The 26,307-nt window shown below is 43.9% G+C and overlaps 1 protein-coding gene across 1 annotated transcript; it reads right to left on the bottom strand.

The window, feature by feature from the left end:
* Positions 1-560: 560 nt before the first annotated feature.
* On the bottom strand, positions 561-19,526 carry SERPINA6 (serpin family A member 6). Its single transcript, XM_003902212.4, has 5 exons — positions 19,404-19,526; positions 10,069-10,700; positions 6,109-6,376; positions 2,382-2,529; positions 561-913 (listed from the first exon to the last, which is right to left on the bottom strand). Exons 2-5 carry the CDS (start codon positions 10,679-10,681, stop codon positions 728-730), a joined length of 1,215 nt encoding a protein of 404 aa, XP_003902261.2. The 5' UTR covers positions 10,682-10,700; positions 19,404-19,526; the 3' UTR covers positions 561-727.
* Between the last annotated feature and the right edge of the window lie 6,781 nt (positions 19,527-26,307).

Genomic DNA, 26,307 nt, shown 5'->3' with positions numbered 1-26,307 from the left:
TCTGATTTGTGAATCATTCATTGCTCATTTATACTTTAGATTTAGTTCAGCTGAAGTTTGTCTTGTATCAGGGAAGAGGGGAGGGTTTGTTGGCCAGAGGAGTTGCTCCTCCTGTGGCCGTACCAGGTGTTATGACCTGAATGTTTGTGTCTCCCCAAATTGATACATTAGAATCAAATCCCAAAGGTGATGGTGTTAGAGTTGGAGCTTCTGGGAGGTGATTAGGTCCTGGGTAAAACTCTCATGAATGGGATTAGGACCCTTATAAAAGAGGCCCCAGAGAGCTTTCTCTGCTCTTTCTGCCTTGTGAGGACACAGCCAGAAGGTGCCACCCCTGAACCTGGAACCGACCTTCCCCAAAACCCAACCAGGCTGGCTTCTGATCTCAGACTTCCAGCCTCCAGAACTATGAGAAATGCATTTCTGTTGTTCATAAACCTGTGGTGCTTTGTTATGGCAGCCCACACAGATGAAGACTCCAGGCCCGGGGATTTGCAAACACCACTTTATCACGGTAACCTCCAGAACCCCCCTGCCCTTCCCTTTAACCACGCTCGTCATCAGAGTTGCAATGACATTTATTACAAGATGCGTAAAGGTAGACACAACTCTGGTTGGAGGGAGAACTTGGAGGAGATTGGGGGGAACCTCCCACTCTCCAAAACATTTCCGTGGTGTCCCTGGTGCCCAAAGTCAGATAGTGCTGAGGCTCTGGGTGAGCAGTCTCTTACGCTGGGTTCACAACCCTGGCCAGGAAAAGGCTGCTCCAGGTGAAGTGGTCGAAGACCATGATGATGAAGGGCTGGTTGAAACGCAGGATGATAGGCTTGGACGTCAGGTTTAGGCTGACCCCAGTGGAGCCAGCTGTGTCCACACCCTCCTCACTGAGTTGCAGCACAGCTTTGTGGACCACCTGTTAGGTACAGAACGAAGATGGGTGGTGAGACTTGCTGTGTGTTCTCGTTTTCCTGCCTCATTGCTGGGACCCTTCATGTCCTTGGTTTTAGGAAGGTGAATCCAGGCTCAGAGAAGGTCACTTGCTGGATTCTTATCCAAGTGGCAGCCCCAGGATGATACAGCCCAAGTCTGTCCACCTCCAGAACCCGGGCTACACCTACACTTCCTATCAAACGGGCAGGTTGGGCCAATCACATGGAGATCAGAGGTCTCATGGCTTGAACTGGGCTTCACTGTCCATGTTGGGTGCTTCTTACTGCCCTGGGGTAGCAGAGGGAGATCTTGTTCCCTTTCCACTCTGCTGGGTAAATACTAGGGTTCGAGTTATGGAAAGTGCCTATGGCTGTTCTGTTTAGGAAAGCTGAAGCAGAATCTAAAAATGTAAATCTTTGACTGTTGATATGTCCTTGTTGTGATCCAAATTAGGAGGAGTTCTAAAGTCAGCAAAACATCTGCCTAGCTTGTATCAAAAGACTCTGGCGGCTCATAACCTGGCTAATTAAGTAACAGGTGATATTGGTAAGCTCACAACACCCTAAGGGGTGAACTCCCAGTGACTCTTTCCAGCAAGCACACTCAGGCTCTGGTGGCTCTGTGAGTGGCACCCAGACCTAGGAAGAAGCTGAGCTGGGATTGGAACTCTTGCAGTATGTCTTGAGCAGATGAGGTTTTGAGTCAACAGGCCTGAGATCAAACATCAAACTGTTATTTACTAGCTCTGTGACTTTGGGCAAGCTGTATACCCTCCCTGAGCAGGAGATTCCTCCTCTGAGAAATTGAGATAATACCCTCCTTCTGAGGAGGCAGCTGTGTTGACTCAATCCACTCACACAGCATGCATTTTACTGAGCACATATTATCTGCCAGGTACCATGGTGGCCACAAAGTCCTTGTGTCTTGAGGTCAGGGGCCACACATTTGAGTAATGGGGACACACACAGGGCCTACACAGTTTGGGACACATAGTAGGTGTTCAGTAAAAATTTTCTGAATGCATGAATAACAGAACATAAAGCTGAAGCCTTTACATAATTGAATGGATGTGATTGGGCAGAAAGCACAATGTGATCCCAATTAGATATTTGCCACTTTTCCTGTTTCTTTTTGCCAGGGGTAACTCACAGTTCTGCCATGACAACTTGGTTTTCATAGTGCCCCCTCTGTGGGGTCTGGTGGGATGGGTAGGTGCCTGGGCTATGGCCCTCCTGTGTCGATAGCTTCCTGTGTGATCTTGGGGATGTCACGTTTTCTTGCTGAGCCTCCATTTACCTCATGGTGAGACAAGGGGCTTGGACTCGACCTGGGGTTCTCAGCCAGGCACCCAGAGGCTCATTCATGAATGAACTCAGGGCCACTTCCTAGTATTATATTTATATTGTGAATTTTGGAGGGGGGAAGAAAAGGTGGGCTTCCAAGACATTTACCTTTGATGACTTCAGTTGGGCATCCTGGGTGATGCCTGAGAAATTTGCCTGGTTGGTGAACAAGTCTGCAATGCCCATTTCCTCCAGCACATCTCCGAGGTCATAGACTCCAGATATGGTGACCTTCGGAATGTACAGGTCCACCTGGCTGCTCGGGGTAAGCAGACAGAGTTAGACATTCCAGGGCTGGGCCTGGCAGAGGGGAGAGCAGCACCTCTTCTCCTGGACAGGCTCTTATTTCCTCGTGCTCTCCCTCCAGCTCCTGTCCCTGAGCCTGGCTTGCTCTTTGTGGGTAGAAGGGACAGAGCAGGAGGCAGGATCTGTCTCTGCCTCCATGACACAGGCAGCTTTCCCATGGGGTCTCTGAATTGCACGTTCTTAGTTCCTTTGAGCTGATTCCACCTGGGATGCAGCTAGACCATGGAGCATTTAAGACAATAGTCCATAAAGAAGCATTTTTGGTCCCAGGAGAACCCCTGCTAGAAGCAGAGGACTGGAGGGAGTGCCCAGCTGGGAGCAGTGGTCCCTGGCTCCAGCTGTGCCACTAATGCTGTGTGGCCTTAGCCAAGTCCAGCCCCTCTCTGTGCTAATGTCCTCACCCACACACAAAGGTGTTGAACACAGGCTCTCCCAGGGCTGGTGGGTGCTAAAGCTCTGTGATTCTGCAAGAATCTGATTCAGCTGGCAGTTTCTACCGGATGAAGCAGGTGGGGTTTCTAGAAAGGTAAGTGGGGTCACGCTAGGGGTAGCACGGGTATCTATGCTTTTTAACATGTCAAGGCCTTAGTGTTATTTTTAAATTCTTCTTGTGCCTTCTGCCCAGAGGGAGAGCAGATGTCTGAAATACTGAAACCGAGGGGTTTCAGTGAACTCTCACTGGCTCTCTGGGCATATGGGAGGGAAGGCACAAGACCCTCTCCTCACTGAGCAAAAGCAGCCCTGGGTAAGGCCTGGAGACTGGCAACCATCCGTGTGAAGTGGAAGTCATCCTTTTCTGAAGGCGAGGGAGAAGAATCAGAGGCGAATGGGTGTGTACCTTCTCTAGGTGTGGAAATACTAACAGAAAGAAAGGAAGGGAGACCAACTTATCTCAAACACCTGGTCTATGTTCTTTAATTTTTTTGTCTCCTCTTTCTCTCTCTCTCTCTCTCTCTCTCTCGCTCTCTCTCACACACACACACCCACACACACCACACACACACGTGCACACACACATATACACACCTATGAAGTCGGAATCAACATCTTTAATTTCCAGGTTGAGAGATCAACACTTAGAGAGGCTGAAGAAGTCCCCCAAAGTCACACAACTGGGAGGTAACAGAACTGAAAAGACCAGGACTAGTTTTGCCACCTGCCACCTGCTGCGTTGTTGAAAGCTTTCTGAGAGCAAGGTAATGGGGCTTTAAGGTATGTATTATTGATTAATGTTGCTCACATTGAAGTATTTTCGTGAAAAGATTATTTTTGGTGTAAAGAAAGATAGACAGATAGTCCTTCCCATCATTTTCAATGGAGTATGATCTGAAATGCATTGTTTGCATCATGGTACGTTATCACCCCCTTGTGGTACTATGCCTAAATTACAGGTTTTCTTTGGGCAGAAAGGAGGAAGAGATGACAAATGGATCCCTAGCATTGCCCAGATACAGGTTCACACCCACGCATATACGTGTGTACATACACACACACACACACACACACACTGAAGCGTAGGTATGGATGGTTTAAGAACTGTGTCCTCCACATAGCTATAGGGGATTGCACAAAAGCACAGGGCTGACCACATGACTTCCCTACAGGAGAGAAGTCAAATTCCCAGGCACTTCCATGTGCATTCACAGAACTCGATGATCATCTCTAGAAGCACCCAACATCAAACAGCTCTCAGAGGGTATCATTCAAAATGAAAACAATCTGAAACCATAAATCACAAAACCTACATATTAATAAAGTAGTGGAGCTTCCTCCTAGATTATCTACTGCAGAATTTTTAGATCACAAAATTTGTCCAAGCCAAATTTATCTCCTTCATTACTGCTGGCCCTCCATTGTTGGCACTCTGGGCATGGTCCCCTGACTTGGTTGGTGCCATGCCCTCTTCATGCCGGGTCTGAAGGCCACTTCCCACTGGCTGAACTTCCACTCAGGCTCAAGGCAGTTTCAAGGGAAAACAACCTGCTCTGCAGCCCTTCCCCATCCCCTGGGCAGAGTCAGGCATTCCCACCTCCCAGCCAGTGCATGTTACACATCTCTCTCGGTCTCTCTCAGAATTCACACTGTTGAACTCACATCGTTGTACCGCTATTAATTCCAACAGAATCTGTTTTCTGCTCTAGAGTGCATGTCTTTAAGGGCTCTATTTTGTCCTATTCACTACTCCAACCCTTGTGCTTAGCTAGTGCATGGTACATAACAGGTGCTTCCATTTATATGCATTGAATGAATGAGTGAATAAAATGCACATTGAATGAATGAACGAATGAATGAATGAATGAGTGAATGAATGAGTGAGTGAATGAAATGCTGCCTGATCCACCAGCTTTCCTGAGCTACTCTAGATCTACATGCCCACTCCCTCCTCAGCACCCCCTCTGCTTTTGAGTCTGCATCAGCCCACCTGCCACCAGGTTTCATGCTGGTTGGCATTTTCTGACTCTTTTGCACAGACGGAACTTGAATCTCCCTGAGAGTGAGGACCATGTTCTAAAGAACACCTCCTTCCTCCTTCAAGGTGAGGAGCAGGGCTGGGCACTCGCATGACAATAATTTCAATTGCTCTCTAGCTCAGGGGTACTTGGAGGGGAAAATCTCATTTGTTTGTCCATTCATCCATCCAACCATCCACCCATCCATCCACTCACTCATTCATCCATTTACTTATTAATTCATCCATTCATTAACTCATTCTCCATTCACTGACTCACCATTCTATGCACTCACTCACTTATTCATTCATTAATTCACTCACTCATTCGTTCTTCCATCCATTCACTCACCTATCCATTCATTCATTGATTTATTGCTGACTCACATCCTCAGCTGACCTTGCCTGAGTGTCAATCCTGCACCAGCCCCTTGCTTGAGCCTGAGGTCAGAGATAGAGGGAATCCACTGGCTGCTTCTCCTCCTGATTACTGCCTCTTCAGGATATGCAGTCATTGCTTTCTTTCTACTTACTTGCTTATTACCTACTTTAGCCTTGCTTTCTTAGTTGTTTACTGATTGATTGATTGAAGAGTTAGATGCCCTGAGTAGCTTAAGAACCATTCATATAGGTTTTGCATTGGCTCCATGATGAATACAGAGGTCATTTTCACTATATTCCTATGAGGTCTCCTAGGAATCTTTAGGCAGGGCCTGGTTTCAGGTAAGCAAGATGACAAAATGGGTAAGTGTGTAGCTGCGTGGTTGGCAAACTTAGTTTAAGAAAATGCTGCAAAAATATAACAATGCAGAGGGTGTGTATGAACTTCACAGGGAAAGGGGACCTCACTTTGTGAAATGTCCCAAAGTATTTCAGTACTGATGGACAGATCAATAAATTAGTGTGAGCTCCACATCAGAGAACCTTACAGCCTTTGGAGGCCCAGCAGACAGGAACACAATGAGCCCTGGAGGCTGAGTCCAGGGAAGGAAGGATGCCCCGGCATACCCCCTTTTCACCTGCGCCACTTTCTGGGGACATGTGCATTGCAGAAATCAACACGATGGCTGCAGGGCTTACCTGTTGGTCAGGCCTGCGGACCACCTGTTAATCGTGTCCCGGCTCAGTGCAGCGATGACCGTGTTCATCTTCCCCTTGTCTGGAAGGATGAAGAAGACAGTCCCATTGCCCGCATAGTTCAGCTGTACCAGCTGGCAGGGGAGCTCCGAGTCATGAAAGTAACTGATGGTGCTCGACTGGAACATCATGGGCACCTTCACCACAGTCGTCTCGTCCACATAGAAGTTCTCCCCGCTGCTTGCCAGGTCAAAGTGCTGTGTCCATGTGCCTAGGAAGAGGAGGAGACAGGTCTTTAGGGCAGAGGGGAAAACACAGTTCTGGGTCACCTCACGGGCCTGCTATCCAAGTGACACAGTGGCCTTCTGCATGCTTGGAATGTCCTCATTCAAGCCTCAAGGGTTTTTAGGTAAGATATAAAAATTCTCAGAAATTTAAAGCCTGTTTCATCCTCTACTTCTTGGAATGGGTTGAGGATGAGCTCTGTTTCTGAGATTGGCTTCTACATAAGGCAGTGGGGAGAGACCAAGAGGGTGCTGGTCCTTGGATTTGGGGGTAAAATTTGCTTAGCTCAGAGTATGCCTCGGCTCCCCATGCCTAGAGTGGGTCTCAGTTCTGAGGGCTCTGGAAGTGGTGCTGGACCTCAAGTCTCAAACTCAGAGTCCCTGGTGGGAAGGGAGGGGGCCATCTCCACCCCTGCCAGCCTGGCTGGCCCAGCTGAGGCTCCTGACCCTGCTGAATGGTCCTTCCTTTAGGTCACATTGTCCTAATGAAGAGTCAGGGTGAGAAGACTCCTTCGGGGTCACAGACTCCCACCCCCCGCAGGCCCTCAGGTCCCCTCTACCATGTTCCAGGGTGCCACCATCCAGCTTGTTTTTTTTAATGCCTTGAGATGGGGAGCTCACTACCTTCACAGATGGGACTTGGCAGTACTGGTCAGCTCTGATGGGAAGAAAATTGCTCCTCAGACTGAGCCGAAGCTGGCCCGATTGTCCTTCTGAACTTATTCCAGACAACTGAGTCCATCTACCGGAAACTTACCTGGGCTGAGTGTCACAGGGTCTCTCTGCTGTAGGTGAAGTCTCCCCAGTCTTAAACTAATGACTGAGGCCCTTGAGTCCAGCAGGTCCCGGGTGTCCTGGCTGCCATTGACCACAAGCCCTAAAGCCCTTGCCAGGCCACCATTTCCCAGCTGAGGTTCCCTAAAGGTGGCCAGAACATCATTCCAAGTAGCCCCTTCTCCATACTACTGTCTGTGGGATCTGTGGATTGCTTGGCCAAAATTCTTGGTTCTGAGTCAGCCACAAACCTCTTGTAATAGCTACTGATGGAGACAACAGGGAGAGGCTGATGGATGTAGAGAAATCAGCCATGGCTGTGGAGCCTAGAGACCCCAGAGCTATGCCGGTTCATTCTGAATGACCTCACTAACCTTGGTGTCTGCATACACTGACCAAAGGTAGTAAACTCACCATCCATCTGTCTCACGGCAAATAAGATCATTTGAGGGTTCTCAAATCATCCTCCAAAGGAAGTCTAAAGTCCTCAGAACTAGAGGGCAGTTGTATTTTGTGGCTAACTTACCTCAAAAAAAAAAAAAAAAAAGTGGGTAAAATATTTTTCATTGTTAGGTTTTTTTCATCCTTAACATTTTGCTGCTTGCTTTTTATGGAGTGTTTCTTTGCTAGAAGCAAGCATAATGTATATAGTTTGACGCAAAACAAAATACAAAATGGGGTTCAGCCTCTACTTTAAGGGATCTATTCTCAAAAAGTCCTAGGAGAATTGGTGGTAGAGAAAGAATTTATTGGGGAAAATCCGAGAAAGAAAAGATGGCTCCTCTGGAAAATCTTGTAACAATATTTTTAATGTTATTCAAAAAGAACTGTCAAGAAAGTCCAATAAATAAATCACACATCAGGACCATTTTACATATTCTACATTTAGTGACAATAGCTACACTAATCTTGATTTCTGTTTATTATCCTGGCTTGCTAGAAATATTTCAGAGTATTTTCCCAGCGGCTTTAACCAAAGACTTGCGGATTCGTTTTGCTGTGCCATAGAAAATCTGTGTACAATGAGGCATTTCACCCTCATCAATGTCTGGTCCTGCATTCAAGCGCTCAAAGTTTCTCTAATATTGTAACCTAAAACTGTTGATCTCCTATCCGCTTAGCCCCACTGTGGTCCTGAGGACACTGTGAAACCTCGTGCAGAATGATGCCGCGCCAGCACCTGTTCCACCAGATGCCCACACGTGCTCAGGCCTCTCTTAGGCTCAGGAGGGCCCTCCCGGCACCTGGGTTTACCGTGCCTTTTCCCCAGGTTGTGTTGCCTGAACCTCTGTACAATCACTGCTGAGCTCCTTCCATGCACCAAACATTCCACAAGGGCACTGGGATCTCCCAAAGAGACAAAGACACCCTGCACAAGAGCGCACAGCCTCGTGGGGGAGATGGTCTATGGAATTTGTGGGAGCACACAGAAGAGTTTTTGGGCAAACGTTCCCAGCCTCCCTGGCCCTCCCACAGTCAGGTGTTAAGAAGGCTGTCTTTGCCTGGTCAGCCTCTCAGCCTCACCATCCTGCCAGGAGGGCAGCCTCTCCTGGAGTTCCCAGCCTTGTGCTGGAGAGCAGGAAAGACCCAGAGGCAGGTGGAGAAGAAGGACTCGTACAGATGCTAAGTCAGTCCAGGCAGTAAGGAGGTGCGGGATGGGAGGGAAGGTGAGCGCAGTCTGATGGGAGGTCCTGAGAGAGAGCTGGGGAGGAGGGGAAGGGGGCATGAGGAGTCCTGGCTGGGGATCACACCTCCACTGATCTGATGATCTTGTCGAGAGACACATGTTCAATAGGGATACTGGCTTAGTTTGCTTATTTTGGCTGTTTTACCTGCATTCCTTTGAATATGATTGCTTAACTGAAACTCAGCCACTTAGGTGCTAAACAATGTGTTATGGCAAGATGATTGCCCAAACGAGACATGGGCAAACTGTGGAGCATGCATATGAGGACAAAGGTTTTCCTGGGTGAATCTGGGGAGGCTTCACAGAGGAGGTGACTTTTGAGCTAAGATTTGAAATGAGGGAAGATGTTTTAGGCCGTCAGATAAGTTGCAAGAGGGCTCATGAGACAGAAGAGGCCTGGGCTTTGTGGTAGGCAGAACAATAGCCCTCCAAAATGTCCACATTCTAATCCCCAGAACTTGAGAATATGTTAGCTTTCATGTCCAGGGGGAATTAAAGTTGTAGATGGAATCACAATTGCTAATCTGCTGGCCTTGAGATGGGCAGGTTATCCTGGATCACCCAGGTGGGCCATTATCCAGTGTAATCCTGAGGGGTTCTTGTAAGTCAAAGAGGAAGGCAGGAAAGTCAGAATCAGAGACGTGATGATGGAAGCAGAGGTGGGAATGATGCAATTACTGGCTTTGAAAATAAGAGAGGCCCACAAGCCATGTGGCTTCTAGAAGCTGGAAAAGACCTGGAAGTGCATTCTCCGCTAGAACTTCCAGGTTTTTATGAACAGGAAGGTTGAAAAACTGAAGCAAGACCTGGTTAGAGCAGTGTGTGCAGGACGGCTTTGGGGGCATCTGGGAGTTCTCGAGGGGTGGGTGGGGTTCTGTCTGGTTCCAGGCCATTTTTCCAGTCCCTGGCCCAGTACTTGACAGTCAGCATTTGTGGAGCACGAAGCAGCCAGACTGTTCGTGGTTACAGGTGTAGGCCTCAAGCCAGCCTGCCAGCATGTGGGCACACTGCCCAACCCTTCCGGGTGGCATTTTGATCTTTTGTAAAATAATATAATGCCACCTACCCAACAGGACTGTGGGGAAGATGGAGAGTCCTAGATGTATATGTGCTTTACAGAATCAAAGACTTTGTCCAAGAGTGTGCCCTGGATTTTAATGGCTGTTATTATTCCTGGCCATAGTGGATAGGCCTTCAGACTGGGATGGGTGGGAATACCTTTGAAGAAGATATAGTTGACCAGGACGAGGATGGCTGGGCTATCCAGCCCTGACAACAAGTCGGCAATTTTCCCCTGTGTCTTGCTCTTGACATAGCTGTTGATCTGTCTGCTGGCTGTTGCCCAGTCCCGGAAATTCATAGCCAAGACCTCTGACTCATAGTAGTGCTTGATGTCTGCTGAGAATGACTCCAGCAACTCCAGGCTGCCATCAAGAAACAAGGCATTGCCCATGGTCATTTCTAAACTGGTGTCTGACTCTGCAAAGAGTTGGTGGAGGTGCTGGAAACCCTGGTGGATCTCAGTCTCAGACCTCTCAGTGAGGTTGAAACCCAGGCCCTGGAGGAGCTGGGCCCGTGTGTGGCCACAGGTGCCCAGGGACAGCATAGCTAAGGCCATGGAGATGCTCACGGGGGAGATGAAAATGTTCTTCTTGGGACTCAAGGCCACTAGGTGCTTATACAGGCTGAGGGCAAAGTCAGCGTTGACTGCAGCCAGGCCCCGGTGATGGCTACTCATGTTCCTATAAGCAGCATTAGGATCCATGGCCTGGACGGTCCAGAGGCCACTGGTGGACAGCCAGAGAAGACAGGTGTACAGGAGGAGTGGCATTGTCCAGTATAGCCAGGCCCTGCCAAATCAGAAAAGCTTGTTAGATTATGTGGCAGTCTCTGAGTCAATGGGTCATAGTGCAACAGGGGGCAGGCAAAAGACCCTGTTCAAGCCCCAGTTCTTTCCTCCACACTGGCTGTGTGACCTGGGAGCACATCACAGAGGGCACTGGACTTCAGTTTCCTCATTTGGAGATATGAATAACACCCGTTATGGTTTATCCAGTGCCTACCAGGTACTCAACAATGATCTAGGTAGTCTGGCTATATTCAGTCATCTAACCATGACCAAAACATTCCTAAAGTAAGTATTATTAACCCGATTTTAGGCAGGCAGAAATAGGTGCTCAGAAAGGTTAAAACCCACCCAACAGATATGTTCAAAATGCTCAAAGAAAAACAAAACACAATTAAAGCATTCCCAGAAAAACAAAAGCTGAGTAAGCTTTTTCCCACAATACCTGCCCTGTAAGAAATGAGAGGCATTTTATTTCAGATTGAAATGAAAGGACCCTGGACAGTAACTTTAAGCTGAATGAAGAAATAAAAGACCTCTGGTAAAGGTAGATGCATGGGCAATTATAAGTTACATTTTTGGCAGTAACTGGAAACAGGTGGGAACAGAGCTACAAGGAAGCAGAGCTTTTGTATGCTATTGAAGTGAAGCTGGTTATATCAAATATATTCTGGACTAAATGTATTATGAGCATACATATTGCATTTTGGTTTAATTTATTTTCTCTATTGTTTTTCTATTCTTGATTTTATTTATCTCTGCTCTAATCTTTATTATTTCCTTCCTTCTGCTATTTTTCAGTTTAGTTTGTTCTTTTTCTAGTTCCTAAATTATAAACAAAGACTAAACATTATTTTTACACGTTAGCCTTCTAAAATATGATACAAATATATGCTGTCTACAAGAGACTCATTTTAGATCCAAAAATGCAAATAGACTGACTGAAAGTGAAAGGACGGAAAATTTACCCCATGCAAATAGTAACCAAAAGAGAGCAGGGGTGGCTACACTAATATCAGACAAAATAGATTTTGAATTAAAAATGTTCCAAAAGACAAAGAAGGTGATGATATATTAATAAAGTTTTCAGTACAGCAAGAAGATACAACATTTTTGGTTCTTCGTTTCCTATATTACTGTCCTTTTTTGTATTTAGTTTTTGTACTGAAATGCTTTTTTGTGTTGAAACACTTTAATAATTCTATTCTCATCCCTTTGTGATTATTATGGGGATTACATTAACATCCTAAAGTTAACACCTGAATTTGAATATATGCCATTGTTTATTTGAGATCTTCTTGTTTTTTAAATGTGTTTACAGCCATACATTTCTATCATCACACTGCTTTCACTCATTCCATAAGTTTTGGTATGTTGTGTTTCCATTTTCATTTGTCTTTAAGTATTTTCTAATTCCCCTGGTGGTATCTTTTTTGATCCTCTGAGTGATAAAGAGTGTGTTGTTTTTTCCACACTTTGTAAAATTTCCAGTTTTCCTTCTGTTAATGATTTCTAACTTCATCTCATTGTGATTGAAGAAGATACTTAGTATGATATCTGTCTTTTTAAATCTATTGGCTCTTGATCTGTGGCCTAACATAGGGTCTGTCCTGGAGAATGTCCCTTGTGCACTTGAGAAGAATGTGTATTTTGTTGTTGTAGGGTGTTTTGTATATGTCTGATACATCTAGTTTTTGCTGTGATGTTCAAGTTCTCTTTTTTCTTACTTATTTTATGTCTGGTTGTTCTATCCATTATTGAGAATGAGGTATTGAAGTGTCTAAATTGCTGTAGAACGATTTCACCCTCCAATTGTGTCCATTTTTTGCTCATTTTGTCCCAGACACACTCAAAAATAGTGTTTTACCAGCTGCTAAAGTCTGAATGTTTGTGTCCCCACAAATTCATATGTGGAAACCTATTCATGGGGGCTCTACCCTCATAAAAGGAATTAGTGCCTACATAAAAGAGGCCTGTGGCAGTATTTCTGGAAGAAATTGGCATATGAATCAGTAGATTGAGTAAAGACAGCCACCTTTACCAATATGGGTGGGCATTTTTAATCCATTAAAGGCTGGATAAAACAAAGAGGTAGAGGAAGGGCAAATTCTCTTTTCTGTCCCTGAGTTGAACATCCATGTTTGCCTGCCCCTGAACATTGGGGGTCCTGGTTCTTGGACCTTTAACCTCTGGGACTTAAACCAGCAGCCTTAGTAGGCCCTTTTCCTATTGTGGAGCTGCACCATTGGCTCCTCTGGTTGTCAGGCCTTCAGACTCAGACTGAATTACATGGCTGGCTTTCCTGAGTCTCCAGCTTGCAGATGGCAGACTGTGGGACTTCTCAGCTTCTGTAATTACATAAGGCAATTCCCATAGTGCCTCCTCTTAACATATATTTCTATATATCCTGTAGATTCTGTTTCTCTGGAGAACCCTGACTAATATAATGGATTAAATTAATTTTGAGAGGCTATTAATAGGATTATACACCATACCCAATTTGGATTTATTTCTGTAATGCAAAAAACGTTTCAACGTACAAAAATTGATCAGTCTAATATATCATATTAACAAAATAAAGGAAAAAATCACATGATCATCTCAATTGCTGCAGAAAAAAGTATTTGACATAATTCAACACACCCTCACATGATAAAAACACACAACTGATTGATACAATCAAGTGTAAAGAGGTGCCTGGAGAATGTTCAATTGGCTCATGCACTGGGAGAATGGGGTGGAGCTGTGGGAAGCTTGTGCCCTTTGCAGCGGGGAGGAGCTTGGCTTCTCTCTCCTGATCCTGTGTGGTAATCTGGGGATTCCATTGGTGAGATGAGGGCCTGTTAACAGGACTCTCTCTCGCTTTGCTGAGTTAGTTTCCTTTTCACCCAATAAATTCCATTTTTTTAATCCTTCAAAGTGTCTGCGAGCCTAATCTTTCATGGCCATGTGACAAGGATCCCGTTTTTAGCTAGACTAAGTAGAAAGTCCTACAATGAAATTAGTAATAGAAGAAAACTACCTCAACATAATCAAGACTATATATTTATAAAACCTATTATACTCAATAGTGAAAGACTGAAAGCTTTTCCCTGAAGATCAGGAACAAAACAATGATGCTTGCTCTCAGTACTTTTACCTAATATAGCACTGGAAGTTCTAGCCAGAGCAAGTGGGGAAGGAACAAAAAAAGGTATCCATATTTGAAAGGAAGAAGTAAAATTATCTGTGTTCACAGATGACATGATTTTATATGTACAAAACCCTAAAAATTCTACGAAAAATTCTGTTAGAACTAATAAAAAAATTTAGCAAAGTTGCAAGATATAAAATCAATTGCATTTCCCAACGCTAACAAAGAAAACAATTTGAAAAGGAAATTAAGAAAACAATTCCATTTACAATAGTATGAAAAAGAACAAAATAGGGATTAATCAGGGAGGTAAGAGACTTATACACTGAAAACTACAGAACAGTGCTGAAGGCAATTAAAGAGGACATAAATAAATGGAAAGACATCTCGCATTCGTGGATTGGAAGAAATTGCTAAGATGATAATACTATCCAAAGCAGTCTATAGATTCAATACAATTTCTATCAAAATTCCAGTTCTGTATTTCACAGAAATAGAAAAATTCATCCTAAAATTTATATAAAAATCTCAAGGGACCCGGAGAGCCAAAACAATACTGAAAAAGAACAAAGTTGAACGTCTTGCACTTTCTGATTTCACAATTTACTACAAAACTATAAAAATCAAAACAGTGTGGTACTGGTATAAAGACATACATATAGACCAATGGAATAGAATACAGAGCCCAGAAATAAGCCTTGCATATATAGTAAAATGAGTTTGACAAGGGTGCCAAACCATTCAATGGGGAAAAGACAGCCTTTTCCACAAGTGGTGCTGAAAAATTGGATATTTACATGCAAAAGAATGAAGATGGACCTCTACCTAACACCATATACAAAAATTAACTCAAAATAGATCAGTGATTTAAACATGAGTTAAAATTATAAAAATCTTAGGAAAAAACATAGGGGAAAAATTTCATGATATTGGCTTTGGCAATAATTTCTTGAATATCACACCAAAGCCATGGGCAACAAAAGAAAAAATAGACAAATTGGACTTCATCAAAATGGAAAACTTTGTTCATCAAAGGATACTGTCAATAAAGTAAAAATGCAACTCAGAATGGGAAAACATTTGCAAATTTCATATCTGATAAGGAATTGATATCCAGGATATACAAAGAACTCCTAAAACCCAAGAACGAAAACAAGAAAACAAATAAACCCAGTTAGAAATGGGCAAAGGACTTCAGTGGACATCTTTTCAGAGACAACACACAAATGGCCAATAAGCACGTAAAAAGATGCTCAGCATCACTATTCATTAGGAATATCAAAACCACAATGAGATACCACTTCATATCCATAGGGATGGCTACAATAAACAGACAAAAAAACCAGAAAACAGTAAGTTGGCACACCAGGCATGATGGCCTGTGCCTGTAATCCCAGCTACTCCGAAAGCTGAGGTGGGAGCAATGCTTGAGGCCAGGAGTTTGAGACCAGCTTAGGCAACATAGCAACATTTTTTTTTCCGTTTCAAAAAAAAAAAAATTTTTTTTAAATTTAAATGTTAGCATGTATATAGGGAAATTGGAGCCCTTATTCTTTGCTGGTAAGAATATAAAGTGCTACAATGTGTGGAAAACAATATGGCAGTTCCTTAAAAATTAAACAAAATCATCATTTGACCCAACAATTTTGCTTTGAGTATATACACCAAAGAACTGCAAGCAGATAGTCAAGGAACTTGACTAGATAATTGTAGACCAAAGTCACAGCAGCATTATTCACCATAGCCAAAAGGTGGAAACAACCAAAATGTCTATCAAAGGATGAATGAATAAACAAAGGATGGTATAAGCATACAATGGAATACTATTCAACTTTAAAAAGGAATACAATTCTGACATTTCCTACAACACGGATGAACCTGGAAGACATTCTGTTACGTGAAATGAGCCAGACACAAAAAGGGCAAATAGAGTCTAATTCTATACCTAGAGTAGTCAAATACATAGAGACAGAAGTCAAATTGTGGATACCAGGGGCTGGGGCAAGGGGAGATTAGGGAATTATTGTTGAGTGGGTATAGAATTTCAGTTTGGGATGATGGAAAAGTTCTGGACATGGAAGGTGGTGATGGAGCCACAACAACGTGAACGGACTTTTAATGCTACTGAACTGTACACTTGTCGTTAAAATGTTAGGTATTATATTTTTCCCACAATACAAATTTAAGGAAAATATTAATATAAATGATTTAAGAAGAGTTCCATAAATGGAATTGAAAAAATTCACCCAGCTTGCAGTGAGCTGAGATCGCACCACTGCACTCCAGCCTGGGTAACAGAGTGAGACTCTGTCTCAAAAAAAAAACAAAAACAAAAAACAAACAAACAAACAAAAATCCACCCAAGGTTGGAATCAGTAAGTGGACATTGTCTGCCTGCAAGGTTAGTGGTTTCAGGCCCTGTGCTGTATGTATCACAGCTGCCTGTATCACAATAAATACAGGAGGCTTACGGGAGAAGCAGGTCTCGCTGCACCAACCACTGTTGAACCAGTCGCTTTGGGTAAGGGGCTGGAAACCCTCATTTAAACCAGTGCTCCAGGAGGGTGTGGCATGTTAAATTAAATTAAATATGGGCTAAAGCTGCCTCCTCATGTAGCAAACTGTAACCTAGCTTAATATGTAAACAAACTGCAACCTAACTTGAGAGTATATTCTTTAACAAGTAACCAAGTTAACTTTTAACAAGTAACCAATCATAGCAGCTGAACTTTCTGCGAACTGCTCGGACATGTCCAAACAAGGCAAACACAGAGCTGTAATCTATCAGCCTATGTATATATGTCACTTCCTTCTTCTACCTGTAAATACTGCCTACGTTGCTTGGTGGCACTCTCTGAACCTTTACTGGTTTAGGGTGCTGTGTGATTCATGAATCGTTTCTTTGCTCAAATAAACTCTGCTACGTTTAATTTGTCTAAAGTTTTCTTTTACCAGGTGTGCTCTGAGCGTGGGAACCACTGTTCTGCTCTGGAATTCCCTAGAGGCCCCTTCCCTGGTGTGTTTCAAAAGCAGAATCTCAAGAAAAACAGTTGGGTGCGCCTCCCCTCCCAAAACCCTTAGTTCTCCTGAGTCTTCTTTCAACCCTCCTTGGGTGTCTCCCTTACCTCTCCAGGATGGAAAACAACCCCTGTTGGCGGCTCTAGTCCCTACTTCTCTGCTTTGATGATGGAGGCAGGTGTGACCTGCTTCCCACTCCCTGCGCCCAAATGTCGGGCTTTACTGAATTCTCCGCTGGGTTTCTGACTTGGATTTCTGGGTCCTTGGGACAATTCTTTCCTTTTCCTGGGTTTTGTGGCAGATCAAGCTGGACTGGGCTCCCAGCGCTGCTATGTACGAATTAGGTGACGTAGGACAGGCTATTTAAACTCTGCCTCAGTTTCCTCAGTATAAAAAGAGCTTGTAATAATACCTCTAGCCTTACCCATTTTTCTGGTGTTTGTCTCTTCTCCAGTGCCTCTGCACAGCCTCCTCATCTCTCCCAGGACTCAGCAGTAACCCTACCTTGTCTCCCTGCCTTCTGTTTAACTCCCTCCAGCCCTTTTACCCATCTGCAGCTGCATCTTTCTAAATTCCTGAAAATTCAAGCTGGTCAGTTCTGCTTTGAAGTTTTCAGGGGCTCCCCATTGCCCACGACGAGGCTGATTTTCACTAACGTAGCCCAGGGGGTGTTTGTGACCCAGTCCCTGGTGACAGTTCTGCCTCCAGCCTCAAATCTGGCCCTTTGAGGTCTCAGCCACAGCAACACTGGGTGTCAGGGGTTCTGCCAGCACCCACCAGCCTTTTATCCCACTGTGGGTCAGGGCAGGGCGGGGCAGGTCACATCACTACACGGCAGGTTACAGCAAGACAGGTCACTGCAGTTCCCCAGGGGAGGTCATTTCGATTTTTCCATGTTTGCTGAGCCAGCTCTGGGCTGGGAGCAGGGAACAAAGATGGACCTGCCTCAGCCCTGCCCATGTGGCTCCAGTCTGTAGGTCCCTCGTCTCCCTGCCTCACCTGGCTCACTCCATCTTGTCCTTTGAGACTCAGGTCCCAGGTCACCGCCTCCAGGAAGCCTTGCATCTGTGCTTCTCTATGGCCTTGCCCCATGACAGGCAGTGAAATCTTTGCTTAGCTTTGGTCACTGCCATACCTGTCTGGGATCTCCTCTTGGGCACAGGCCCTGTGCAGCATGATGCCAATGGTAGGATGGGCTCCCATCCCTTTCCTGCCATCTCTGTGGAGATTGCATGCCTCACCTTCTCCTGCGTTAATTCTCTAAGATGAGGGTGAAAACTCCACCCACCTGACAATATCGTGAATACCAGACGAGGTTGTTATCAGTGCTTGGCTTATGTGACCTCATTTAGCGGAGCATCGTGGGGCCCAATTTACAGATGAGAAAACTGAGATCCAGGGAGACAGAGTAACTCCCCCTGAGCTGGAATTCTAAACCTAGATGTCTGACTTCAGAACTTGTGCCATGCCATTCTGCCTGTCTCTACAGAAAGGAAAATGATGAGTAAAAAAGCTCTTAAGAGTATCCAGCCATGGCCGGGTGCGGTGGCTCACGCCTGTAATCTCAGCACTTTGGGAAGCTGAGGTGGGCGGATCACCTGAGGTCAGGAGTCTGAGACTAGCCTTGCTAACATGGTGAAACCCCGTTTCTACTACAAACAAAAAATTAGCAGGGCGTGGTGGTCGGTGCCTGAAATTCCAGCTCCTCGGGAGGCTGAGGCAGAAGAATAGCTTGAACCTGGGAGGCAGAGGTTGCAGTGAGCTGAGATCGCGCCATTGCACTCCAGCTTGGGCAACAAGAGCGAAACTGTCAAAAAAAAAAAAAGAGTACCCAGCCATATAAAAATGCAGAGTATCAATATTGTTCATGCATTTCATGTCAAGTGTGCCCTCTTTGTTCCTCATCTCTGAAGAGACTCACTTAGTAAATATTCACTGTGTTCTGTTTTCACAAATGCCCTAGGAGCCAGGGACAGTTCTTGACCTTCTGTATTGAAACCTCAGGACATGTGGTACAGTGCAGACAGTTCTGTTCTCCGTGCATTATCTCCGCCCCAGGTCACTGAGTGAGGAGCTGTGGTGGATAGATCTGCGTGACTCTGAAGAATACCTCTGCACTGGGCCAGCTGAGCCCTCCCTGGCCCCTACCCGTGGCCAACATCCTTCATCAGTGGTGCCGATTGGAGCAGATGCATCGTAGCTCGCAGGCTGCGACTCTGTGGCTGTTGTGGGTGTTGTGGCTGTCTGGCTGGGCTTAGAAGCATCAATCACGGCAATGGACGAGAATGGTTCTTAGCTACAGCCCTCTGTGTCAGGCCCCTGCATGGCAGGAGCCCAGGGGACATCAGAACCCCTGTGGATGACTCACAGACTCTGGGATCTGGAAAATCCTCCGCAAGGTTGCCTCATAACAGTGCTGGCTGCCCTAATATTCAATGTACCGTTTAAAAAAAACAAAACATCTCAACAAACCAAACAAGCAAGCAAGCTGCAGCCCTGGCTTTGCTCTGGAGGCCGGGCAGGGGGAGGGATAGAGGGTTCTCAGTTGTTACTCACAGTCTGCGGTGGGCTCAGGCTGTTTCTGCTGGCTTGGTCCTGCGGTCCTGGACCCTAGCATGTGTACAGTAAGCCTGCGGGGGATGCTGCCTGTTAAATTTTGTTTGCCAGCTTCCCGGGTGGTTAATGGTTAGAGGGGCCAGTGGCCTTCACCGCTTGGTAGTCCTCTCCCCCGAGCCATTAACCAATGGGAGGCTTCGTCAGGAAAGCTGAGTAAACACAGTAATGCTGCAAATTAACTTTGCTCTGCGTTCAATTCTATGAAGTTTTTTTTATACCAAAATGTGACTGGAGTTGCATCAATGTGGTTGCCCTGTGTCAGTTAGCAGACATGTCTTAGGTGCCCGTAATTAGCACCAAGGTGCAGATACTTGTAAAAAGAAAAACAGGTGTTTAACTCTAATTGGGGATGACTTGGGCAAGGTCCTGCCTTCCAGGGGTCTTAGTGTGGTGGGAGAGACAGATATGGAATAATATCTGCCAAGCGCTTCATCTGTATTATCTCACGAAATCTTCACAATGACTCTGTGAAGTGGGCACCGTTATCTCTCCTCTTTAAATAGGAAACTGAGCTACATGGAAGTTGAGTGAAGCGCCCTTGAGATTCAAATCCAAGACCATTCAACTCTAAAGTCTAGCACCTTTCCTCTTCCCCACATTTTATTTTTCATTAGTTTTCTTTGGATTACAGGTGACAGACATCAAATTGAACTGCTTTAAAGCAAAAAGGAATGAATGAGAGGTCCAACGGTGGAAAGAACTTGAGACATGGCTGGATCTAGGGAGTTCCAAATCAGGCATCAGATCTCTCCTTCTCTCTCTCTCTCTTTTTTTTTTTTTTTTTTTTGATTCATTCCTAGCTCTGCTTTCTTCTACTTTATTCTGTCTGCACTGGGGACAAAGGTGACCACTGTAGCTCTAGGTTATTTGGTTCTAACTGGTTAGTTGATATCAGAAGTAGAGAAATTCTCATTTTTCTCAACGTTCGTAACAGTCCCCCCAAAAGTCTACAGCATGGTTGCTCCCCTGTGGACTGATTGACCACAGTGTGGAGAAGGATGAGGCACTGTGAATGCCTCGCTAGAGTCCTTTGCTCTCCGTTGGGTTGACAGCATCATTGCTTCTGTCCAGAGATGAGGGAAGCTCTTTCCAGGGGAAAAGAGGAAAGCAGGGCCTACAACTGGGTCTGCAGTTTTGGAGACACCTTAGTTTTGTTGATATTTATTGGTCTTTTCAAGTTTCCAATCCTATAAGCCAATTTTGAACTTTATATCTAGGAATTTATCTATTTCATCTAGATTTTCAAATTAAATACTACAGAGTTATTCATTAGGCCTCTCCATTATTATTTTTACATTATTATTCTATATCAGTAATTCTTTTTTCTTTTTTTGTTCTGTATTTTATTTATGTCTTTTCTCCCTTTGATAAGTCCTGTTACAGAGATCTAGCGAGCTAATTAATCTTTCCAAAGGTCCACCTTCTAGTTTTGTTACTGTTTTTTAAAAAAATTGATATTTCATTGATTTCCGTTTATATCTTTATTTTTTTAATCACCCCTTTAAATTCTCTGGGATTCGGTCTGTTGTACTTTTTTCTATTTTCTTGAGATAAATGCTTAGCTTTCTTACTTTTTAATATTTCCAGTCTCCGCATAAATGTATTTAAAGTTAAAAGTTTTCATCTAAATACTGATTGAGCTATGTCCCACAAATTTTTGATAATTACTATTTTCATTGTCTTTTTTTTTTCTAAGTATTTTAAAATTTCTTTTCTGGTTTCCTTTAAAACCCAGGTGTAGTTCAGTAATATGTCACTGAGTTTATTTAGAATTTTAGGCTATTCTTTTGTTATTAACTTCCAATTTTATTTCACTGTGATCAAAGAATATTATCTATTATGATATTGAACATTTGGAATGTTTTGAGGTTTGTAATAACCGTATATGGCCTTTTGTTTTTTTGAGATGGAGTCTTCCTCTGTCGCCCAGGCTGGAGTGCAGTGGCGCGATCTCGGCTCACTGCAACCTCTGCCTCCTGGGTTCAAGGGATTCCTCTGCCTCAGCCTCCCGAGTAGGTGGGACTGCAGGCGAGTGCCACCATGCCCGGCTAATTGTTTTTATTTTTAGTAGAGACGGGGTTTCACTGTGTTAGCCAGGATGGTCTCGATCTCCTGACCTCGTGATCTGCCCACCTTGGCCTCCCAAAGTGCTGGGATTACAGGCGTGAACCACCGTGCCCAGCTCATATATGGCCTATTTTAATAAACATTTCATGTTTTCTTTAAAAAATAATGGATATTATCTGTTTGATACGTATATGTACACATTCATATATGTATATATGTAATAACTTGAGCTTATTTTATTTAAATCTTCATATGTATGTTGATTATTTACTTAAGCTTTCAGTTTCTCAGTGGGGAATGTTAAAATCACCAATAGCAGTTGTTCACTTATTTCTCTCTGTCAGTTGTTGCTTGATTCACTTCAAGACTGTATATTAAAGCATATATACTTTTGATAATTATATCCTCTTGTTGTATTTATTTTTCTTGTATCTTTTTTCCATATAGCATACTTTTGTCCTAAATTTAATTTTATCCATTGTTATGATTGCTTTCCTTTCTTTTGGTTCACTCTTACCTGATACTTTTCATCCTTTTATTTCCAAACTCTCTGTGCCTTCTTTTTTGATGATATTTCTTTTCTGATGATATTTCTCTGAAGCTAAGAAGGTTTCTGAAGTTTTGTCTGACTTCTCGATACTTACAGTAAAGTGTTAGAGGATATAGATAAGCTTAACATTTTTGTTAAATGTAAAAGAGCTGGGGCTTATTGGGTTAAAAATTATATAGTGTCTCCTTAGTCTTTCCAAGATTATCCAATTAAGAAAGAATTTCAAAACAAACATATATATCTAGAGTGTAACTGTAAAAGTCTTTATAAATACCTCAGAAAATTCTAAGGTGTTGCCTTATCAGACCATTGGATCAGATATAAGGTCCTCTAAGGCTAAGGATTTTAAGGTTAATGTTCCATACCAGGTTTATAAATAGACAAAAATATAGAAAAGCTTATCTTGGAAAGATTGGTGGTTGTGGCCTTTATTATAGTGGAGTGGGTTATAAATTAATTCATATAAAATTCACAATTTAAAAAAATTAGATTAGCTTTGTCTCAAAGGGACAAGACAGTGCAAAATGATGAAAGGCCTTTGAACTTTCAACCTTCTACAGGCAGGGAACAGGATACAGAGGCTCAGCCTCAAACATGAGGTATTTTTATGGAAAAGGAAGCGTGACCCAGGCAGAATCAAGATCTCAAAAGACACAGCAAGGGGCCATGGTGAATTATTCCCAGGAGCAGACTGGGAGTGCCAATTGTGTTACATTATGTGTGTCTCACCATTTTACATTGTGTGTGGAGAAGTGGGAGGAGAGAACTCGTCTCTTCCGTTCACAGGTCTTCAGATTGAGAGAAGCTACACACTTCAGGAAGGACATTTAAGGACCCTCCTCTGTGCCGTGACTGATTTAAATCAGGGTATCTGGATTTGAAGGGGGTGTTGCAGTTGGATGAGACTTTGGGAGTCACGGGGGAGGTGGGTGTGTTTTCCATGTGTGAGGGAAAACGAAGTGTTGAGCCCATATGGTGGACTGCAGTGTTTTTTCTGCAACATGGCTGCTGTCCTTCCCTCTCTCCCTTTGTGAGCATGCTGCACCACCATCAAGAGACAGTCTATTCCTCCCTTCTTGTGAATCTTGGCTTGTCTTACTGGCTTTCTTGATGAATAGAATGTAGAAGTGATGTTCTGGAATTTTCAAGCCTAGTTCATAAGTAATCTCGCAGCTTCTGCCTTGGGCTCTTGGATCCCTGAGTCACCTTGTAAGATGTACAAGTGCTCTGCTAGAGAGACTATGTGGAAAAACCCTGAGACAGTATGTGGAGAGATAAAGAACCAGCTGAGTCCTGCCTTCTAGCTATCCCCACCGTTGTGCCACACCTGAGTGCAGCCGTCTTGGATCAGCCCAGCCCAGCCACCTAGTGAATACTTCTGAGTGATCCCAGCTAATGCTGTGTGGAGCAGAAAAAATCACTCAGGCATGCCCTGCCTGAATTTCTAACCTAAAAACTGTGTGTAATAATAGAGTTGTTTTTGTTCTTTTCTTTGCTTATCTTTGTGGAGATGGCGTCTCACTATGTTGCCCAGGCAGGTCTTGAACTACTGGCCTCAAGCGATCCTCACATGTTGGCTTCCCAAAGTGCTGAGATTTATAGGTGTGAGCCACCTTGCTCAGCCAAGATTGTTCTTTTAATTCATTAAATTTTGGAAGAGTTATTATATAGCAACAGATAACTAAAAAGAAATGGCTGGGTCATATATTTAGCTTTAGTAGAGACTGTCAAACAATTTTCTAAAGCGATTGAACCAATTTATATTTCCAAACAATGGTGTATGAGAGGCACAATTGCTCCACATCCTTGCAAATCCTTGGCATTGTCCGTCTTTTTCATTTTATTCATTCTGGTGGGGTGTGTAATGGTTTCACATAATAGTTTTATATCGCATTTCTCTGATGACTAATGAAACTGATTACCTTTTTTTTTTGTCATTTGGATATCATCTGTTGAGAAGTAACTGTTTAACTTAGATTGAACATAAGTGTCTGTTTCTGTCAAATTGTCTTTTTCTTATCAATTGGTAAGTTTAACAATCATTTGCCAGATCTATATATTGCAATATAAGTTTGTGACTTACCTTTTCACTCTCTTAATGGAATCTTTTGATGAACATTGTTCATTATTTTAATGAGGTTCAAATCGCCTGTTTATTCTTTTACAGTTAATGCTGCTTATGTTCTGTTTGAGAAATCTTTGCTGACCCAAATGTTATGGAACATTTTCTTATGTTTTCTTTGAAAAGCTTTATTGCTTTATTTTTCACTTTTAGGTTCGTTACACATCTGGATTTGATTTTTGTGTATGGTGTGAGGTAGAGGTCAAATTTATCTTATTTCATATATATGACACCATTTAGTGATGATGAGGATTGTGTTGCTTAAAAATGTCATGTCATAAAAGATAAAATGTGTTACCTCTCAGAGGATACTAAAGAGACATGAGATCAGTAATGGTATGATTTCAGAGTAGGAGGTGGTCACTCTTGGATAGCATTGGCAAGAAGCTCCTCCCAGGATATGGGTGACCTTCTGAAAGTTCTTGATGACTTACTAAATGCAGAGCTCAGATCCTTAATCGGAGAAAACATGTGCTATGTATTAAGGACCTTATTGGGACAATTGACGAAGTTGGAATATAGATGGTATATTAGATAAAGGTATCAGTGCTAAATTTCCTCAAGTTGATAGGTTTACTGAAAAGTAGTATCTCAAAATCTTAGAAAATATACACTGAAGTATTTAGGGGTAAAGGGGTATGATGTATACAATTTATTCTCAAAATATTCTGAAAAAAATTATTACAGACACATACATGCATGCGTACGTGTATGTGTGTGTGTGTGTGTGTGTCTTGGGGAGAGAAATCGTGTGTGTGTTGTTTGTATTATTTTTATTCTTGCAGCTTTTCTGTAGGTTAGGAATTACTTCCAAATGCAGAGTTAAGGAAAAAGAGAAAAGGTTGAGCTCTGACTCTTGCTCCACCACTGTCAGCAGGTGGTCTTGCGACCTTCCTCTCTGGGGCGTGCTCTCACCTCTGGTGGAGCTATAGATACTCCATGCTTCACGGGGTTGTTGTGAGGATTGGGTGATGCTTGAGCCTAGCACAGTTTCAAGCACATGTTAAGGCATGAGAATCACTGCTAAGATTGTTATTTTATCTCTTCAGTGACTGGTGCCCACCAAGTACTGGATCCTGCTTGGGAAATGCCAGCCAAGACCTTTTCTTTCATCATCAACCTCTTAGCCCTTTAATAAAGAAGAATCAGTTTTTAAAATAAAAGAACACTTTTATAAGCAACATTGAGCTGTTCCTCACATGTTCCTTGAACCACTGGTCTGTGCCCACCAGGCCCTGGCTAGTGACTTCAGGTGAATGAGACCTGCTTCCTGCTGACCAGGAGGCTGGCTTGTTCTCTTAAAGGCAGGGCTACACCTGCTCCAGACATCCTTGCCTGGTTCCCAGGTCAAATGCTGCTGCATCTGGGTCTCATTTGAGAATGACTTGCCGGTCTCTCAGGGGTCACCCCCAATACTGGAGGGAGCATCTTGCTGAAGCCCTCCATGAAGGGCCACCCCTCTGAAATCACACCATCCATGAAGGGCCATCCCTCTGAAATCAAACCATCCAGGAATGGCTGCTCCTCTGAAATCACACCATCCGTGAATGGCCACCCCTCTGAAATCACACCATCCATGAAGGGCCATCCCTCTGAAATCAAACCACCCATGAATGGACACCCCTCTGAAATCACACTGCCCATGAACGGCCACCTCTCTGAAATCACACTGACCGTGAATGGCTACCTCTCTGAAATCACAGCTGTGCTGCTCTGGGTTCAACTTGCCCAATTCTACTGAGCACAGAAGCTGAGCCAGGAGGGTTGCTCAGGGCAACTGAACTTCCCCAGTCCTCTCTAGGATCTTTTCTGTAGGAGGAAAGGGCCCAGGCCTTGCTTGGCAAGGGACAGGTCATGTGAAGCCAGAGACTATGGTGACCAGAACCTCTAGAATGAGTCTTACTTGGCAAGGGACAGGTCATGTGAAGCCAGAGACTACGATGACCAGAACCTCTAGAATGAGTCTTGGCTGGACTTTCCAAGCCCCATCTGGCTGTTTATCTGAGAAATCATAAGCTGTGTTGGCAAAGAAGGATGCCACCCAGTACTAGTGGTCAGTGTGGGGGTGGCAGGGGTAGGTTGTGGGTGCTCCAAGGGCCTCTGAG

Source organism: Papio anubis, chromosome 7 (genome assembly GCF_008728515.1).
Source record: "Papio anubis isolate 15944 chromosome 7, Panubis1.0, whole genome shotgun sequence".
Classification (NCBI taxonomy): Eukaryota; Metazoa; Chordata; class Mammalia; order Primates; family Cercopithecidae; genus Papio; species Papio anubis.
This window is presented reverse-complemented; position numbering and strand designations above follow the sequence as displayed.

What these genes read in the sequence shown, in the direction of transcription:
- SERPINA6 (XM_003902212.4), bottom strand. Translation starts at nt 10,681, where the DNA reads ATGCCACTCCTCCTGTACACCTGTCTTCTCTGGCTGTCCACCAGTGGC. An exon ending in CAACTATATCTTCTTCAAAG is followed by an intron (nt 6,377 to 10,068) that starts GTATTCCCACCC and finishes TCCTCTTCCTAG; the next exon opens with GCACATGGACACAGCACTTT. An exon ending in TCCGCAGGCCTGACCAACAG is followed by an intron (nt 2,530 to 6,108) that starts GTAAGCCCTGCA and finishes TACCCCGAGCAG; the next exon opens with CCAGGTGGACCTGTACATTC.